The sequence below is a fragment of the Balaenoptera borealis genome (assembly GCF_965194805.1).
Source record: "Balaenoptera borealis genome assembly, chromosome: 18".
Taxonomy (NCBI): domain Eukaryota; kingdom Metazoa; phylum Chordata; class Mammalia; order Artiodactyla; family Balaenopteridae; genus Balaenoptera; species Balaenoptera borealis.
The window spans coordinates 3910211-3930911 of NC_138877.1; the positions used below are offsets into that span (position 1 = coordinate 3910211).

Sequence of the window (20701 nt, forward strand, 5' to 3'; positions counted from 1 at the left end):
AATGTGTCACAATAAAAAAGCACCTGTGCAGGCCCGTTATATTCGGCTCGGGAGAGTCCCGGGAACGGGGTGTGTTGCCAACACGTGTCCTAGGAATTTAAGTGAGGAGGGAACTCATAAGATCCCAGATCAACTACCATATTTTGAGAAGATGAAGGCAAGAACAAGGACATATTTACACATTTAGAAAGAGAAAAGTTTGAGCCCTAATACAATTTTTTCCCTTTTTTGGTTACTTTTAAGACCAAAGGGATAATATCTTACATTTACATAAAAATTATTTTTTCCCCCAGTGTTACTGAGATAGAATTGACATACAGCACCGTCTAAGTTCACGGTGTGCAACATAACGACCTGACTCACATATGTTGTGAAATGATCACCACAGCAAGTTTGGTTAACGTCTGTCATCTCATACAGATACAAAAAAAGAAGGAAAAAGAACTTTCTCTTCCCCTTTGAACTTTTAGGGTCTACTCTATTAGCAACTTTCAAATTTACTGAACAGCGGGGTTGACAAGCGTCACCACTGTGTCCACCCCTGCGGCTTATTTATCTTTTAACTAGACATTTGTACCTACAAATCTGAAATTGTCATCAACTTGCTTTCACATCTACCTAGAGTTGTATGTTCAGACCAGTCAGGAGAACATTATGCCCCCCATATTGGAGCTGAGAAGCCAGTCACAGAGCAGGCGATGGGCTGAATGGAGAGAGTTCGGGCACCTCATTTGACGTCATCTCTGCAAGGCCCGCAGACACGAGCCCTCCCTTTGCAGCTGCAGGGAAGAAAAATGCCAACGCGTTTTATGGTTTATGGTGAAAACCCTTTGCAGCAACTTCCCAAAACACTAGACGGCGTGAGGCTGCTCCATCGCGCCCACATCCCTCCACCTGCGGCCCACCTGCCCTGTGACCCCTTCCCCTGCCGGCAGCGAGCACAGCGCTTCTGCCGCCCCCTCCATCCCCCGCCCCCCGGTCCCGCCCACAGCCTCTCACCTCCGCTGGCTTCTCTGCTCCCTTCCTGCTCTCTCTTCTCCTCCGAGCCCGAGCCCGAAACTTTCCCTTCACCCATCACACCTGGACCTCAAATAGAATCGGTTTTGTTTCATGTACGGAATCCTACTTGGTTTCTGGTCCTTAGTCTTTAGAACAAGCAGTGCAATAGCCTTTCTCTCTCCGCAGCTGCCTTTTCTCTTCCTGTCCTTAGCGGTAGGAGTTGGGGATCATCCTGGCAGGTGAGTCGCACTGGACACACCTCCCACCACACAGGCTTCCTAACCCAAACCCCGAACTCCTTCAGGGGGTCGTGGATCTTTTCTGACATCACTTAGGTGAGATAAGGAACAAACAGTGTTGAAGAGGGACTTCTGTAAGAGCGAAAATGCCCAAGGCAGGAGGAGCCGGGAGGGGCAGCCGCTGACTCGGTTCTGAAATAAGTTAAGTGGCCAAACGCCCTCCGCTTAGCGAACGACCCCCTAAAACCATGCCTGTTCCCTGGCTCAGCTCCACCCGCCACTGGCTTCTCCGGTTCAGGGCCATCTTGGGAGGGGACAGGCATCAACTCGTCTCTCCCCTCCTCAGGCCCCAGGTTTGGACTCAGCCTGGCTCTGGATGGGCCTGAGCAAGAAAGAGATGGGAAAGTAGAACGTACTTTACTGGGTTATTCCTTCCCCAGCTTTTCTACAGGCAAAGCAGCTATGAACGCGGGGTTACATTCTACATTCTTACCACTGTGCTGCAGCTGTGATTTCAGATGCCAGGTTCTAAGCTGTAAGAATCTTTAGTGGCTGTCAGAATTCCAACAGCAAATGAAACGCAAATGGCCAGCCTAAAGCTGCTCTGATTTTTATGGAATGGGATGATACGTGCATCAGTAATTTTGACGTAGCTTTTAAAAATTCGGGGAAAAAAAAAAAGACAGAGAGAAATGCAACGAAACTATTGTAATCTGGAAAGCAGTGGCCTTGTCCCTTGGATTCAGGCCATTTATTTAAAATACATAAGCAATTAATGCTTCTCATCTCCCTGGAGAGCACAGTGGTGGTAACAGATACTTGAGTTGCCCTAACATGTGGAAAATTGATGATAAAATGTGCTGAAATGAGTTTGTGAGCCTACGGACTTTGTAACTTGTTTGACAGGCAGAATAGGTAACTCATTAAAAATGCAAAATTAACACACATGCGGACACTTAATTTACTACTGTCCAGTTCTCCGAGCATAAAAAAACCCTTAATAGTAACTATGAAAAATCTGGGCTCTGGAAGTCCCCCCGCCCCTGCCTTTGTAATAATCATTCACAGGAATTCCATTTCTGGGCTTAACTAAAACCCCACCATCCTACCATCTCAGAATCAACAGCAGCACAATGCTAGTTTGACATCCAGGTAGAGAAATGATAAAATTGTAGGTTGTTCTTTTACGTGTGGACTCATGAAAAGTGAAGAGACCGTTTAAAGCCATCATATTATGAAATAAATGCACATAATGATTCCACCTTAAAACGTATTTTATCTGAAACACATGTTGAAGAATAGAGAGGTCTACTCAAACTTTTCTTCTTTCAATTAATAAAAAGTATGATTTTGTAAAAATGAACTTGCTTTCCTCTTTAGAAATTGTTTAATGGTTGAGGACAACTGAATATTCCAAATTCAAGAACCATGTTTTGGAGCTGAATATGTCAGAAGCCCACTGTTTTTCTAAACCTTTTTACTTTCTAACATCTTTATTGGAGTATAATTGCTTTACAATGGTGTGTTAGTTGCTGCTGTATAACAAAGTAAATCAGCTATACATATACATATATCCCCATGTCTCCTCCCTCTGGCGTCTCCCTCCCACCCTCCCTATCCCACCCCTCTAGGTGGACACAAAGCACCGAACTGACCTCCCTGTGCTATGCGGCTGTTTCCCACTAGCTAGCTATTTTACATTTGGTAGTGTATATATGTCCATGCCAAGCTCTCACTTTGTCCCAGCTTCCCCTTCCCCTTCCCCGTGTCCTCAAGTCCATTCTCTACATCTTCATCTTTATTCCTGTCTTGCCCTTAGGTTCTTCAGAACCTTTTTGGGTTTTTTTTTAGATTCCATATATGTGTGTTAGCATACGGTATATGTTCTTCTCTTTCTTACTTCATTCTGTATGATAGTCTCTAGGTCCAGCCACTTTACTACAAAAACTCAATTTCGTTTCTTTTTATGGCTGAGTAATATTCCATTGTATATACGTGCCACATCTTTTTTTTTCCAAACTTCTACTCTTTTTATACAGCAGGTTCTTATTAGTCATCCATTTTATACATATTAGTGTATATATGTGAATCCCAATCTCCCAATTCATCACACCACCACCTGCCACTTTCCCCCCTTGGGGTCCATACGTTTGTTCTCTACATCTGTCTCTATTTCTGCCCTGCAAAACGGTTCATCAGTACCATTTTTCTAGGTTCCACAAATATGCGTTAATATACAATATTTGTTTTTCTCTTTCTTACTTCACTCTGTATGACAGTCTCTAGATCCATCCACATGTCTACAAATGACCCAATTTCATTACTTTTTACAGCTGAGTAATATTCCATTGCATGTATGTACCACAACTTCTTTATCCATTCGTCTGTCGATGGGCATTTAGGTTGCTTCCATGACCTTGTTATTGTAAACAGTGCTGCAATGAACATTGGGGTGCATGTGTCTTTTTGAATTATGGTTTTCTCAGCATATATGCCCAGTAGTGGGATTGCTGGGTCATATGGTAATTCTATTTTTAGTTTCTTAAGGAAACTCCATACTGTTCTCCATAGTGGCTGTATCAATTTACTTTCCCACCAACAGTGCAAGAGGGTTCCCTTTTCTCCACACCCTCTCCAGCGTTTGTTGTTTGTAGAATTTCTGATGATGCCCATTCTAACTGGTGTGAGGTGATACCTCATTGTAGTTTTGATTTGCATTCCTCTAATAATTAGTGATGCTGAGCATCTTTTCATATGTCTTCTTTGGAGAAATGTCTATTTAGGTCTTCTGCCCAGTTTTTGATTGGGTTGTTTGTTTTTTTAAAATTGAGCTGCATGAGCTGTTTATATATTTTGGAGATTAATCCTTTGTCCCTTGATTCGTTTGCAAATATTTTCTCCCATTCTGAGGGTTGGCTTTTCGTCGTTTGTAGTTTCTTTGCTTTGCAAAACCTTTTAAGTTTCATTAGGTCCCATTTGTTTATTTTTGTTTTTATTTCCATTACTCTAGGAGGTGGATCAAAAAAGATCTTGCTGTGATTTATGTCAAAGAGTTTCCTTCCTATGTTTCCCTCTAAGAGTTTTATAGGGTCTGGTCTTACATTTAGGTCTCTAATCCATTTTGAGTTTATTTTTGTGTATGGTGTTAGGGAGTACTCTAATTTCATTCTTTTACATGTAGCTGTCCAGTCTTCCCAGTACCACTTATTGAATAGACTGTCTTTTCTCCACTGTATATCTTTGCCTCCTTTATCAAAGATAAGGTGACCATATGTGCGTGGGTTTATCTCTGGGCTTTCTATCCTATTCCATTGATCTGTATTTCTGTTTTTGTGCCAGTACCATATTGTCTTGGTTACTGTAGCTTTGTAGTATAGTCTGAAGTCAGGGAGTCTGATTCCTCCAGCTCCGTTTTTTTCCCTTAAGACTGCTTTGGCTATTCGGAATCTTTTGTGTCTCTATACAAATTTTAAGATTTTTTTGTTCTAGTTCTGTAAAAAATGCCATTGGTAATTTGATAGGGATTGCACTGAATCTGTAGATTGCTTTGGGTAGTATAGTCATTTTCACAATGTTGATTCTTCCAATCGAAGAACATGGTATATCTCTCCATCTGTTTGTATCATCTTTAATTTCTTTCATCAGTGTCTTATAGTTTTCTGCATACAGGTCTTTTGTCTACCTAGGTAGGTTTATTCCTAGGTATTTTATTCTTTTTGTTGCAATGGTAAATGGGAGTGTTTCCTTAATTTCTCTTTCAGATTTTTCATCATTAGTGTATAGGAATGCAAGAGATTTCTGTGCATTAATTTTGTATCCTGCAACTTTACCAAATTCATTGATTAGCTCTAGCAGTTTTCTGGTGGCATCTTTAGGATTCTCTATGTATAGTATCATGTCATCCACAAACAGTGACAGTTTTACTTCTTCTTTTCCAATTTGTATTGCTTTTCTTTTTCTTCTCTGATTGCTGTCACTAGGACTTCCAAGAGTCCTAGTGAGACTGACATCCTTGTGGACATCCTTGTCTTGTTCCTGATCTTAGAGGAAATGCTTTCAGTTTTTCACCATTGAGAATGATGTTTGCTGTGGGTTTGTTGCATATGGCCTTTATTATGTTGAGGTAGGTTCCCTCTATGCCCACTTTCTGGAGAGTTTTTATCATAAATGGGTGTCGAATTTTGTCAAAAGCTTTTTCTGCATCTATTAGGATGATCATATGGTTTTTCTTCTTCAATTTGTTAATACAGTATATCACATTGATTGATTTGCATATATTGAAGAATCCTTGCATCCCTGGGATAAATCCCATTTGATCATGGTGTATGATCCTTTTAATGTGCTGCTGGATTCTGTTTGCTAGTATTTTGTTGAGGATTTTTGTGTCTATATTCATCAGTGATACTGGTCTGTAAGTTTCTTTTTTTGTAGTATCTTTGTCTGGTTTTGGTACCAGGGTGATGGTGGCCTTGTAGAATGAGTTTGGGAGTGTTCCTCCCTCTGCTATATTTTGGAAGAGTTTGAGAAGGATAGGTGTTAGCTCGTCTCTAAATGTTTGATAGAATTCGCCTATGAAGCCATCTGGTCCTGGACTTTTGTTTGTTGGAAGATTTTTAATCACAGTTTCAATTTCATTACCTGTGATCTGTCTGCTTATATATTTATATTTCTTCCTGGTTCAGTCTTGGAAGGTTATACCTTTCTAAGAGTTTGTCCTTTTCTTCCAGGTTGTCCATTTTATTGACATAGAGTTGCTTGTAATAGTCTCTTACGATGCTTTGTATTTCTGCAGTGTCCATTGTAACTTCTATTTCATTTCTAATTTTATTGATTTGAGTCCTCTCCCTCTTTTTCTTGATGAGTCTGGCTAAAGGTTTCTCAATTTTATTTTTCTTCTCAAAGAACCAGCTTTTAGTTTTATTGATCTTTGCTATTGTTTTCTTTGTTTCTATTTCATTTATTTCTGCTCTGATCTTTATGATTTCTTGCCTTACACTAATTTTGGGTTTTGTTTGTTCTTCTTTCTCTAATTGCTTTAGGTGTAAGGTTAGGTTGTTTATTTGAGATTTTTCTTGTTTCTTGAGGTAGGATTGTATTGCTATAAACTTCCCTCTTAAAACTGCTTTTACTGCATCCCATAGGTTTTGGGTCATCGTGTTTTCATTGTCATTTGTTTCTAGTTATTTTTTGATTTCCTCTTTGATTTCTTCAGTGATCTCTTGGTTATTAAGTAGTGTATTGTTTAGCCTCCATGTGTTTGCATTTTTTACAGATTTTTTCCTGTAATTGATATCTAGTCTCATAGCATTGTGGTTGGATAAGATACTTGATACGATTTCAATTTTCTTAAATTTACCAAGGCTTGATTTGTGACCCAAGATATGATCTATCCTGGAGAATGTTCCATGAGCACTTGAAAAGAAAGTGTATTCTGCTGTTTTTGGATGGAATGTCCTATAAATATCAATTAAGTCCATCTTGTTTAATGTATCATTTAAAGCTTGTGTTTCCTTATTTATTTTCATTTTGGATGATCTGTCCATTGGTGAAACAGGGGTATTAAAGTCCCCTACTATGATTGTGTTACTGTCGATTTCCCCTTTTATGGCTGTTAGCATTTGCCTTATGCATTGAGGTGCTCCTATGTTGGGTGCATAAATATTCACAATTGTTATTTCTTCTTTTTGGACTGATGCCTTGATCATTATGTAGTGTCCTTCTTTGTCTCTTGTAATAGTCTTTATTTTAAAGTCTATTTTGTCTGATATGAGAATTACTATTCCAGCTTTCTTTTGATTTCCATTTGCATGGAATATCTTTTTCCATCCTCTCACTTTCAGTCTGTATGTATTGCTAGGTCTGAAATGGGTCTCTTGTAGACAGCTTATATACGGGTCTTGTTTTTGTATCCATTCAGTCAGTCTATGTCTTTTGCTTGGAGCATTTAATCCATTTACATTTAAGGTAATTATTGATATGTACGTTCCTATTACCATTTTCTTAATTGTTTTGGGTTTGTTATTGTAGGTGTTTTCCTTCTCTTGTGTTTCCTGCCTAGAGAAGTTCCTTTAGCATTTGTTGTAAAGCTGGTTTGGTGGTGCTGAATTCTCTTAGCTTTTGCTTGTCTGTAAAGGTTTTAATTTCTCCGTCAAATCTGAATGAGATCCTTGCTGGGTCTAAACCTTTTTGAACATGAGACTTTGTTAATGCTGTTTGACTTCCTTTGTACAGAGAGAGAGAGGAATCAGGAGAAGGGGGAAAGGGACTTCCCTGGTGGTCCAGTGGTTAAGACTCCGAGCTTCCACTGCAAGGGGCGTGGGTTTGATCCCTGGTCGGGGAACTAACATCCCGCTCGCTGCATGGCATGGCCAAAAAAAAAAAAAAAAGTTATCTAGAGATGATTTAAAGTATACGGGAGAATGTGAGTAGGTTATATGCAAATAATACACCATTGTATGTAAGGGACTTGAGCGTTCGTGGATTTCAGTATCTGTGAGGGGGAAAGGAGAAGGGGAAGCAGGGCCCAGCTTTCTCTCTGTGGAGGACAACGAAGGCTGCTGTCTGTGTTCCCGGCATCAACGCATTTCAAGCCACAGTTGGCAGCACAAATATGCAAATCAACAGCCCAGAATGCCTTTAGAATCAAGGAAACTAAGGGCCACCGGAGTAGAAGGCAGAATAGCATCTTCATAGTCATGAGTGCCTCTGTGTTCTAGCTGAGGAGATCCCGGGTGCCCAGTCGCCCCACGCTGGGCGCCCCTCAACGCTTCCCTCTCCCTCCCCAGCCACAGCTACAGTTAACCTCGGGAGGAATCTAGTCCATCACGCCCCATGGAACAGTCCCCTAACGCTTCCTTGTCTCCAACCCACTCTCCGTCCTACCACTAAAACACACATCAGATCGTGGCTGGCCGTCGCCCAGAACGAACCCGGGGTCATTCAGAACCTCATCCGATGTGCCTTTCCAGCTGCGTCTTCACACGCAGTTATTCACCAGTCACACCACACAACTTGCCTTAGCCGCAGACCACCTGAGGCAACCGGAAATGAGGGGAAGGCTGCCCCCCTACGACACCTTTCTGCCCGTCAATCCGGACATTGTATCCTTCAGCATTCAGCTGAAACGTCACCTCCTGCAGGAAAACTTCACAAATCCCCCTGGGCTCTGCGCTCTCTTTCCTGTGCCTCTGCTAAAACCACTGCAATATTTTTATAGCCTTGATTTATTTATCTGGGTGTCACATGACAGCAGCTACTTACATTCTTTCCAAATTATCCAATACCATAGTCACATCCCCAGAGTCTGCAGCCTGGGAAACTGGCAGTTTAAGAAGCTTCATGAATGGGTCAAGGGATGAATGGGTGACTGGTGGACAAAGGAGCAAATAAGTGAGCAGTTCTGGGTGGCAAGGAAGCTGTCCTCACCCTACATTTATACATGATTTTATAAAAATGAACTTAAGTTATCACTTGAGGATAACTAAATATCTCAAAACCTAAAACAATATCTTAGATCAGGAAATCAACCATCCCATTTCTGTCTCTTTCATAACCGATTTGAATTCCATGTACCCTGGAAACAAGCCGACTTCAATTTTCTTTCCCCCATTGTCAACAATCCTGTTTTAAAGTCTCCTATTTGGGACTTCCCTGGTGGCACAGTGGTTAAGAATCCGCCTGCCAATGCAGCAGACACAGATTTGAGCCCTGGTCCGGGAAGATCCCACATGCCGCGGAGCAACTAAGCCTGTGTGCTACAACTACTGAGCCTGCGCTCTAGAGCCCGCGAGTCACAACTACTGAGCCCACACGCCACAACTACTTAAGCCGGCACGCCTAGAGCCTGTGCTCCACAACAAGAGAAGCCACCACAATGAGAAGCCCGCACATCGCAACGAAGAGAAGGCCCATGTGCAGCAACAAAGACCCAACACAGCCAAAAATAAATAAATAAAATAAAAATAAAAATAAAATAAAGTCTCCTATTTGGTACCAGACACGTGAGAAGCAAAGTAATGCATCTTTTCTAACCAACAAGTTTCCTCTGCTGGTGACAGAGTATAAAAGGAAAGATTTAGGCCTTTTCAAACGTCTCTTTTCCATATTTTAGGCTCAGCGGGAAGCATCGCTGCATTGGGAGGAGAAAGGAGCCTGGGATGCAATGACAGGAGGCAGTGGATGACAAGGGCGTGGTGACGGGAGGGTGGGAAAAGCACTCCAGAGGGAAGTCAGAGGAGTGAGGGCTTTGTGGGGACCTGCTGTTCCTTTTGGCAACACTCACTGACGTCAAATACACTCTGTAACCCCCATCTTTACACTTCAAAGGGTCCAGCCCATGAACCTGAGGAGTCAAGTAAACCCCGAGCCTGATTAGATCTGCTGGTCCCCAGGGCGCTCTGGGTAGAGCTCCTGGGGCTGTGGGAACAGGGGCCACCCCAGAGGGAAGGAAGACCACGAGGCGGCACCAAGGTGCTCCGTGAGAATCGAACGCGCGATGCTGCAAAAGATCTCGAGTATGTTTAGTTCAAAACCTGCAGTAAAACAATTACAGATGAATAATTCATACTTCAGAAAGAGAAGAAACAAATCCAGACTTACAACGGAACCTGCTCTAAGTAAATATATAAAACATTTATACTGTGCGTTAGGGACTGGATCAGTCATGCACTGTGTCTACGGCTCCCCGCCCGAGGCTCTGCCCTTCCAGGCACGACAGGGCTCTGGCCCTGGAGTCACAGCCCCTCCACTGTCCACAGCAGCTTCCTGTCCTGTGCCATCGGGTGACCCACCCAAACTGCCAGGAGAGGGACTGAATGAAGGTCCTCAGTGAGCTGCCCAGCCCACCCTAAGCGGCCGAACCCCACCCGGAAAATCAAGAGGAGGGGCTCTGCTCCGGGCAGGGGCCAGCTGTGGCAGGCGGTGGCCCGAGCTCCGGGGAAGGGATGCTGGACTCAGAGTCAAAAGAGGAAACGGAGAGGAAACGCACTGGGCAGCGATGAAACCGGCGTTTGAAAATTGGCCTTTGCCGATCCCATCTCATTGAAACTTAAAAGCCTTGCAGTGGACACTTTAAATTCTGTTCTACAGATAAGGAAGATGAAGAGATTCCACCAAAGGTCAGGAAACCAGCAAATGGTTAGAATTTGTCTGCACGCAGCAGACACTTCCCCTGGGCCTTGGTCCCCATCAAAGGCCTGGCTCCAGCCCCACTGCGGGGCTTGGGAGGGGCCTGTAACCTTTCCAGGCCTCAGTTTATTCACTGTTTAAAAACAAAAATCCAAATCCAAAAATGTTGACCTCCTTGACAGGGTGGCCGAGAAGGATCTTTATTCACTGTTTAAAAACAAAAATCCAAATCCAAAAATGTTGACCTCCTTGACAGGGTGGCCGAGAAGGATCTTTATTCACTGAAAAACCATCAGATAAACATGAGCGGTTGCTATTAATACTTTTAGTTGTAAGAGCCAATGACATTTTTAAAGTTCCAAAGGGAGTTGGTAAAACTCCAGTCCCCAGCAGAGGGTGTAGCGATTTCTGGTCAACATATTTTAGACCAAATGCTTTATTCCACCATTTATTTCTTGCTTGAAAGGTTTTAATTTCATTCCTGGGGAACTGCTGTTTGTACTCTATAGAGATTCGTATCCAGTTAATAGAGTTCAATGAAAAAACCAGGATTACAAGTCATGTTTAACTCTTTCAGGGGTTAATGCCTCTCTTTCCTAAACCAAGAGTTAGCGGGGGTAGATGTGGAAGAGAAATGCCCAAACCTAACATACAGGATATTAGTACCCAGAGGAGCCTCGGCCTGGACAGCAGGTCTCAAGCTTCAGTGCCTGAGATACTTCCCTGGGTATTGTGTTAAAGGTCCAGATTACTGCTCCTGATTCAGTAGCTCCAGGTGGGGCTCAGGACCTGTGCCTTTACCTTGCATCCTGAGTGGTCCGATTCCAAACTGTGAGAAACTCTGGCTACAAGATGGGAAGTAATTTGCAGAATTTAACTGGTTTGTACTGAAGGGTCTGACCAAAGGTGACAATTTTAACCAACAATGAATATGATAAAAGCTAATATTTATGCTTTATTGTTAATATTAATGATTACTAATAATAACCAATAGTATAATTTTAATTATAATATATAATATGTAATATTTTAATTTTAATTATAAAATTAATATAATTTTTGTAATATTGTTTAACATATAATATTATATGTAATATAATAATATAGTATATAATATGATAAGATAAACTAATAAGATTAATAATAATGATATTAAGCGTAATAATATTCTACTATGTTCCAGGCACTGTGGTATGTATCTTATGTGCATTATTTCATTTACTCCTGATAGGTATTATTACCTGCATTTTTAAAGAAATGAGGCTTAAATAGGTCAAGTATTTTTCTTTAGGACGTACAGCTGGTTAGCAGCAAAGCCAGGACTTGAACTCGGGCAGCCCTCCCACAAAGCCCGACTATTCCACACCAGAGAGCCTCCCCACCACTCAGAAACGCTGGCATCGCTGGCTGGCAACCAATCCTGGGGCTCCCCCCCCCATTCCTGAACCAGGGGCGACCCCCTCAGCTGCCCTGTGCTCTTCCTGAGTGAATGGCGCGTTCTAATCGTCCTTGTGTCCTCACACTGTCCCTGGTGGGAGAAACAGAGGTAACAGTCGGTTTATACAGGGACGTGTGACAAACTGTGCTGATGTTCTTCTGTCAATTCATGCCTACGGCCTTCCTTCCGACAGTCACCGCAGACACATCAACGTGAACATGTGTCACCGGGCCAAATGGAAAGTAATTCCCAACCCTGGACGCTCTTTCCTCTTGATTATCATAGGGAAGCTTAAGATGAGAAAAACAGAACAGGAGAAAAACATATATACTGCCATCAGTTTCTTAATCATCAGGCTCAAATTTCCCCTGAAGAATACTGACACTACTTTTCTACATTTCATAACTTCATTAAGGCCTTATTATGCCTTTGTTACACACAAATTAAAACAAGGCACCAAATAAGCAAAAATACTAAAACTTTGACAAATACACTGTGATACTGGTTCATATCATTTCTTTTAAGAATTTCATATACTTTAGAAAACTTAAAATTCATAGCAAATATGATATAGCATATCATTTATACTTGATTACAAACGGTTATTACAGTAATTTTTATAAAAACTAGGCTCTTGCGCAGGTATATAGGTATACCTACAATTGGTGAATTTTGTCATGAAAATTATACCTCAATAAAGCTCCTAAAAATCTTGGGCAGGTTTTCTAGGGTCACTACATTTACCTCTATGTAGGCAACCTCATCTTTCTGGAATTTCTAGGCTCTGTGAAACAGCTGTGGATAATTCTAACCTCTAGCAGAACTGTTTAAATCTCCCAACTACCTATTGAAGTAACCTGGAGAGTAATGTCTAAGTAATCTGCAGAGTCAAAATTATGCAATATTTGTGTCTCTGATTAAATTACAGAAAAAACCAGTACCTCAGAACCATCATTATGTATGAAGTACCCCTCGTGATCACATAAAGTTCCAGAGTTCCTAATCCACGCTGAAAATAGGCCTGATTTAGCCCCTACTCACCTACTGGATTGATTATTCCAGTACTAGAAGCTACAGAGAGGCTTTATTTTAGTGACAGTGTACCTGGTGATGCCACAGAAATCCCCTCCTTTTTCAGAGGCAGCAGCAAAAAGCGGGCAGTGGTCCAGGGGCGGGGGCCGGCGGAGCACATGAAGTCCCCAGGCGCCCAGGCCGGACAGCGCCGGGCGGGGATGGCGACCTTGGCGGGTGGAAGCCCCAGGCAGGAATGACACTGTGCATCCCGCAGAACTAAAGTCTCCCAGTCCAGCGCTCAAATCGTCTCAACTGCATAAGGCTGCATACTGCGAGGGCTTCCGACGATTTTGAGGGCACAAGTCCCTGAGGAAGAAAGCTACAAGACCCTCAAACATTTGAGTGCTGGAGCCAACTGTAAGGCTTGGCTTACTCTATTCAGAAACATCTTTGATTCCTCAATGTTTACCAAGTAACGTATAGACTATCTGGAATCCAAGAGTCCATGATCTGAACCTAACAATTTCATCTTAACTGGGATGGTGCCGCAACACCAGATCAAACTTATATCCTGTTCTCTCAAATCACATAAAATCGCTGTACATCTGACCACTGAAATGCCCCACCTTCCTCTCCGTAACTACCTGCAGAAATCTCACCTTCTTCAAATCAGATGTGATCACCCCTATTAAGCTTTCCTTCATTTGGTACGTGGGTAAGAACTACAACTCTTGTGAAATCCCACAGCATCATGGTTTTACCTCTTTTGAGGAATTTAATCCATTCTGCATGTTCTACTATGATTTAGATACATCTTGGGTCATCAATAATCTTCCTCGACATCACCCACTATTCCTTAGAGCTACACCTGAGTGTCTTACACCTGGGAGGTACTCCACAATTTGATGTGACGTGTTACTGAATAAACATATAAATCTCACAATCCTCCAGAAGCCTGTAACACGGTGTTAACAACCAGTTTTGGAAAAAACTGACCTTAACTGGCCACTGTCTGAAGAAGTCAGGCAATCTAGGATGGAAAAATCATTAAACGGATAGTGAACACCAGACAATGTCAGCCAGTGTGAAGCACTGGGCTGAGTGTTCACCACATAATTTCCTTGGTTCTTACAAACCTCCAAGGCAGAGAAAGCTCTTCCACATTCTATCTTTGAGACGTTCAAGGGCTTGCCTAACGTTTGGCATCTTTGGAAGGCAGAGCTGGGACCCCAACCAAACTAGAAACATTTACCAAAAGAAGACTTAAGCTCCCTGTAAAGGAGTTACAATGGATTCTCATCACTTAAAAGAGCTTCATCTATGGTACATTTCAGCACCACCAGGAACTAGGGCATCCATACCGCAGGACTAAGGACAGGGCCCCCTCCCGCTGACCTAATTCAGCCAGTGAGTTACTGTGTGACTCTGTAGGAACACCAGCAGCGACACTAAACCCCTGTGTCTGCACCTTTATACGGGAACAGGTATAAATGCTCAGCTGCATTTCACAACCAAGTAACAATTTCAGTCTCATTCCCCAGATCATCGTTGTTACAACAAAGTTTACCACTAGGTGGCAGGAGTGCAACGCTAAGGAGGCTATTTTTGGACACAGTCTTGTTAAACAGTGTGCAGTTTTTCAAAGATTTTGTCCCTTTAGGAGTAGTATGTTACAAATGATTCTAAATTTAAAAAAATTATTCTCCCTTATTGAAAATTTCATGATGCTTATGCATCTTAAATAACATAATACACACAGGTTTCAACTTTTTTAAATTCAACCATAACCACAGCTCAAAATAGCTTTAAACATATAGATGAAACCATACTATCAATAAATTAAAAAATAACACAGTGCACATTAAAATATAGTAAAGACTGTTATTTAGTTTTATGGGAGGCTATATAAGACTGATAAATACTGCTTGTAACCCATGAAGGCTGGAACTGTCGCATTTCGCAAGGTGCTTTTTGGTTTGTTTTGTTTGCTTCATTTGGTTTGTACTTTGTTTCTAAATGTCAAAATAAAAGAGGAGGTTTCAGATTGTATTTTGCAAGTACTTTGCAAGTAACACTAAAGACTACCAATATATACAATGCAAACTGGGCAAAATCATCACTATATTTTCTCTTTCTGACATTTACTCTAAAAGCACAAGAGGAAGCTTGATGTGCTACATGAGAATTATGCGGAAATGAATGCAACCTAAAAATGTAATGAATAGCTTAAAGAAAATCCGTAGAATTATCAACATGCATGCCCTATTAATAACTTGTGTCTTTCTGCTTTCTCTCTTTGGTGATCCCTTGTGGGTAGAAACTAAATGATATAAACTACGAACAGCAAATATGCATGTAAAAGTATATAATGGTCAAAAATTACCCTGGGAAGTAACTAAGTTAGAAACTTAACTCTTGAATATGTTTAGTTAATACGTGTTCAGGAATAAAATATTTTAATGATTTTTTTTTTTTTTACTGGTTTTGTTAAGCAGAAAATAAAATCTCCACCTTAAGCATAAAGAACCCTCTAGAACTAGGCAAATCCCTCTTTTGAAGGAGGAGGGGGTGTCCTGAACCATCAGTGTGGCCGGATGCGGTGCCTGGTGTAAGGAATTACACTTCATCTCATCATCCAGGGAGACGTGAAGCCCAGATCGGCTCAGGCCTTGATCAATAACACAAACCAGAGCAGAGTCGGGACTCCTTCCCACGGCTGACACCTAGTCTCGTGTCCTTACAACTGTTCCATGGACTTCTTTGGAAATATGCAAATGAGCAAGTGGTCCTCAACATACAGGACCTCTGGAAGACAGACTGGCCGCCCGAGGTCTCCATGCAAACCCAGATCCAGAAAAAGTGAGGCAGCCTCCCTTCTCTGGCTACCCAGGGACCCATGAGGCAGATTTAGATCTCCTGAAAGTGATCTGTGGTAGGCTCTACCTTCTAAGGCTCCCTGCAAAGCAAAGGTTAAAAACAGTCCAGAGGCTGCCTTGGCTTCCAAGTTTGCTGTATCATTACTCATCTGCAGGCAGCAAGGCAAAACTGAGGTCCTCTCCGGGGATCAGTGGGAAGCAACCGTTGCAAGCACCAATTTATACCTGTGATATAGTCTAGGAACTTACGGAGAGAACAATTTGCAATATGGACACATGCATGCATCTCCTCGGCTCTCAGCTCTGTAAGGGACCATTACTGAATGCATTTATAAAGTGAAAATTACGCAGTAAGGTTGCCCGGATTCTTGACAGGATATGAAAAGACCTTTGCTCTTGGAGCCTTGACAGTTATTAGTGAATTCAATTCATGAAATGCTTATGTTCTACTCTAAAAATAAGTCCATGCTACTTTACATAAATAGGCTATTTTTAAATTAAAGTATGTAGTTACCAGTAAAAAATAAAAATAAGTACAATAACCATCATAAAAATTCCTTTGAACCATCATCACTCAGGTGTTGACAGGTATCAAACTGCATGTTTCTAATTCACTCCCGGAAATAAAGCAGACTTAGAATATGTAATGGTTTCTTCATAAAGAATCTCATTCATATGAACTCTGTTGGAAAGGATATAGAAACACTTTAAAGTAGAAAGAGAAGAAAGTTCTGGGTAATAAAAAAAAAAATGTTTCAAAAATCAAGATTTTGAGAGCCCCTATCAGCTAGCTGCATGGACTACAAAAGAGATGTTTTCAACTTTTCTCCCCAAATCTAGCACATGGCTGGGGCACCTGTCTTCTGAAGGAATTGTACGGTAAATGCCATCTCAAGGAGTTTCACACAACAGCAATTCATTTCAGAACAGAGAAAGACTACTCCTGAACCTGGTAAACAGCAACTTAACAAGAATAATCGTGAGGGCAAGAGAATCAGCTCAGGACCCCGGCCTCCAGGCAAGTGAAGGGACCCGCTGTGCCCACGGGCCATCTCCGGGGAGGGAGGGAGGGAGGGTGGCGCTGTGACAGGCACCCGTCACGTGGCGGGTCACCAAGGATGCCCCGCTCGGCCCTTACCTCGTCCATCTTTTCTTCTGGACAGTTCGCCCCTCCGAGGCTCTGCTGCGGGTGGCTGCCGGCGCCGCTGTTCTCACTGCCCAGGTCACAGGCGGTTTGCAGCGCATCCTGGAAGGACCCGGGACCTTGCTCCCTCTGGACGGGCCCCTCTGCCCTTTCCTCGCTGTCCACTGAACTCAGGGACAGCGCGCTGACACTGCTGGGACACTTGGCAGGGGCTGCGTCGGGGCTCCGAGTGCTGGGGGGCTTGGGCGTGGTGGGCCTCACAGGGCCGAGAGGAGGCTCGGGCTCCAGGGGAGACCGGTCGCCAGGGCCCGGTTCCTTGGAGCCTCTGTCCGACACCTCCCGGGCCGGGGGCCCGGAGGAAGAGCCGGGGGCGCGAGGAGCGGCACCTCCGGCAGCCGCGTCCCCGGCCGAGCCCCCAGCACCCGCCAGGCCGGGGTCCGGGGGCTCCGCGCCCCTCCGCCCGCGCTCGGGGCCGGCGACCGCGCGGCGGGAGTAGTCGTCGTGCAGCCGGCTGTGCGGCCGCGGCCCGGGCGGGGCGCCCCCGGGGTCCCCCGGCCGGCCGGCCGCGCCGCCGCCCACGAGCCGCAGCACCCGGGCCAGGTCCGGGGCCCGCAGCGGGCTCCTGCAGCGCCTGGGCCCCGCGGGGGCCCCGCCGGAGCTGTCGGAGTCGGCGGACGAGCCGCTCAGCGTCCTCCGCGGGCCCCGGCTCTCGGGCGCGCGCCGCAGCTCGGCCAGGTGCGAGGCCGACTTCCGCCGGAAGGAGCTCTTCTTGAGGAAGGTCAGGCTGTCCGTACTCTTGCTCCGCCTGCAGACGCCGTTCCTCTCGGGCTCCCGCGCCGGGGCCTCGCGCGCCGCGGGCTCCGGGGCGGGCGGCTCCGGGTCCAGGAGGCGAATGCGCCCCAGGCCGTAGGCGCGGCGGATGCTGCGGGACCGGAGGGCGCCGCGCGCGAAGCCGTCGTCGGGCTCCTCGGGGTCCGAGCCGTCGGACGCGAAGCCGGGTCCCGGGGAGCACCGGCCCGCGAGGGCTCCGGCCGCCGCGCCGTTGGGGACCGCCTTGCCTAGGTCGCGTTCCTCGGCCCCCTCTTTGGCGGCGTCCCATCCCTCCCGGTTCTGAATTCCCTGGAGGACCGAGGTCTTCAGTTTTTTGAAAGACCCCATTTTCCGGAAGGAGGCCAGGGCGTTCCACGTGGAGGAGCTGCCCACGAGGCCGGCGGGCCGGGGCCGCTCGGGGTCGGCGCGCGTCCTGTTCGCGCCGGCGGAGAAGAGGCGCAGGAGGCGGGCCGGGCTGAGCCGCGCCTCCCGGGCGCCCGCGCCGCCGCAGCCGCCGTGGCGACACGCCGGGTAGGTCACCATGCCGGGGTCTTTGGGATCAGAGATGGGACCGGGGACCGCAGCTCCGCGCCCGTGGCCGTTCTGGGCCGTGGTCATGGTCTGGGGGCCGGGAGCCCACGGGCACAGGGCAGCGCGGTTCAGACCCACGCGCGCCTCCGTGTCCCCCGGCTCCGCGCGCACGCCTTCCTCCCCAAGGCCGCCGGCCTGGCCTTCCCGCCTGCCGTGCACATCGGGCTCCGCGGTCGTGGTCACCGCCTGCAGCGGAAAACAAAGCAGAGAGTTAGCGTCTGCGCCCACGAGAGACTCCCTCTATCAACGGGGGCTCATCTATTTTGTTTAATAATTGCTAACAGAAAACCAGGCCTGCCCCCTGACAGGGCCGATCACATAAAACCTATTTTAAATTAAGTTAAAATGTCACTTTTTTCTCCTAATTCATTTCGCATTAAATGAGAGGGAAGAATGCAAATTATGCATTCATTAAAAAAAAGATAATTATAGGTTGTGCATTCAATATGATGGTAAACCCTGAAATCCACTGGAACTCGTTAAAGGAAACTTTTGAAAAACTTCTAGAATGAAAAAGCCAAGGCATCATTCAAGACTATGTCTTCTCTTTATTCGAAATAGAAGACATCTTCAGTTATCTCAGACACACACATGCGCACACACAAAACCCAACACTATTTCAAAATGTGTCACAGGGAAACGCTGAACTAGGTTAAATTTAATGCAGCTCATAGGAGGCTGAGTGCTTAGTATACAAGAGGCCTCAGGCAAGGATGAGTTGTGATGGAGACCAAGACACTTTTAGCTGCATATTGTCTACAAGATACCCCAAAACTCTAATGGCAGAGCTACAAAGCGCCACAGGGCCACAAGAGCAGGAGGGACCACGCTGAGGTGGCCTCAGGTCAGGCTCTGTGAAGGAAACCGCATTAGAGGGGCCTCTAACTGGCTGGGGAACGGAGGTGAGGATAATACTGAAACATTAGAAATTCAGACACAGAAATTCAGATTAAACAAATACCCGCACCGTCTACCTCACTCCCTCAGACCCAGAAGCCCACCGCACGCCTGCGTCTGTGCTCTCCCCCAGGTGCAAATGCTGCTCCCTTGGCCTCTGCCCATCAGGCCAAGACCTGCTCAGCCCTCAAGGGCTAGCATGCTCCCCTGCACTCACTGAACGATTAGGGAAGGAAGGGAGGGAGGGAGGAAGAGAGAGAGGGAGGGAGGGAGGGAGGGAGGGAGGGAGGGAGTGAGGGAGGAAGGGAGGGAGGGAGGGAGGGAGGAAGGGAGGGAGGGAGGGAGGGAGGAAGGGAGGGAGGGAGGGAGGGAGGAAGAGAGGGAGGGAGGGAGGGAGGAAGGAAGGGAGGGAGGAAGGGAGGGAGGAAGGAAGGGAGGGAGGGAGGAAGGAAGGGAGGGAGGGAGGGAGGGAGGAAGGGAGGGAGGGAGGAATGGAGGGAGGGAGGAAGGGAGGGAGGAGAGGGAGGGAGGGAGGGAGGGAGGAAGGGAGGGAGGGAGGGAGGAAGGGAGGGAGGGAGGAAGGGAGGGAGGAAGGAAGGGAGGGAGGGAGGGAGGGAGGGAGGAAGGGAGGGAGGGAGGGAGGGAGGGAGGGAGGAATGGAGGGAGGAAGGGAGGGAGGGAGGAAGGGAGGGAGGAAGGAAGGGAGGGAGGGAGGGAGGAAGGGAGGGAGGAAGGGAGGAAGGAAGGAAGGGAGGGAGGGAGGAAGGGAGGGAGGGAGGGAGGGAGGGAGGGAGGAAGGGAGGAAGGAAGGAAGGGAGGGAGGGAGGGAGGGAGGAAGGGAGGGAGGAAGGAAGGGAGGAAGGGAGGGAGGGAGGGAGGGAGGGAGGAAGGGAGGGAGGGAGGGAGGAAGGGAGGGAGGAAGGGAGGGAGGAAGGGAGGGAGGGAGGAAGGGAGGGAGGAAGGAAGGGAGGGAGGGAGGGAGGAAGGGAGGGAGGAAGGGAGGGAGGGAGGGAGGAAGGAAGGGAGGGAGGAAGGAAGGAAGGGAGGGAGGGAGGAAGGAAGGGAGGAAGGGAGGGAGGAAGGGAGGGAGGGAGGAAGGGAGGGAGGAAGGAAGGGAGGGAGGAAGGGAGGGAGGGAGGGAGGGAGGGAGGAAGGAAGGGAGGGAGGGAGGGAGGAAGGGAGGGAGGAAGGGAGGGAGGGAGGAAGGAAGGGAGGAAGGGAGGAAGGGAGGAAGGAAGGAAGGGAGGGAGGGAGGCAAGAGTATGATCATAATCCGAAAAGGCTACCATTTATGAAGTGCTTACATGTCAGGCCCCTGTACTAACTGCTTTCAAAACATCATGACACTGAGTAGTCTTGCAAACCTACAAAGTCAACCGAATGATTTCCATTTCATACACAATCAAATGGACGCTTGGGCAGGTTAGGTAATTCATCTGGGGGTCCTGCGGCTCCCCCACCCCAAGGCCTACGCGCTTCTTCACTGCTTCAAACTAATGAACAAAGACAGAGGCAGAGCTGGGATTTGAACGCAGGCATGACTCCAAGTTCAGTGCCTTATGACATA

General features: G+C 46.0%; 1 protein-coding gene across 12 annotated transcripts in view; it reads right to left on the bottom strand.

Annotated features, from left to right (window-relative positions):
- Nucleotides 1-20701, bottom strand: part of SPATA13 (spermatogenesis associated 13) — a 266445-nt gene that overhangs the window by 54339 nt on the left and 191405 nt on the right. For all 12 annotated transcript variants that reach the window (XR_014236816.1, XM_082365026.1, XM_082365023.1 and 9 more), the window contains one exon: nucleotides 16831-18423. Coding sequence is in view for 11 of the 12 variants with exons in the window: in XM_082365026.1 (XP_082221152.1) it covers nucleotides 16831-18423 (1593 nt within the window). In the remaining variant the exon portion in view is untranslated. The remainder of the gene's footprint in view (nucleotides 1-16830; nucleotides 18424-20701) is intronic.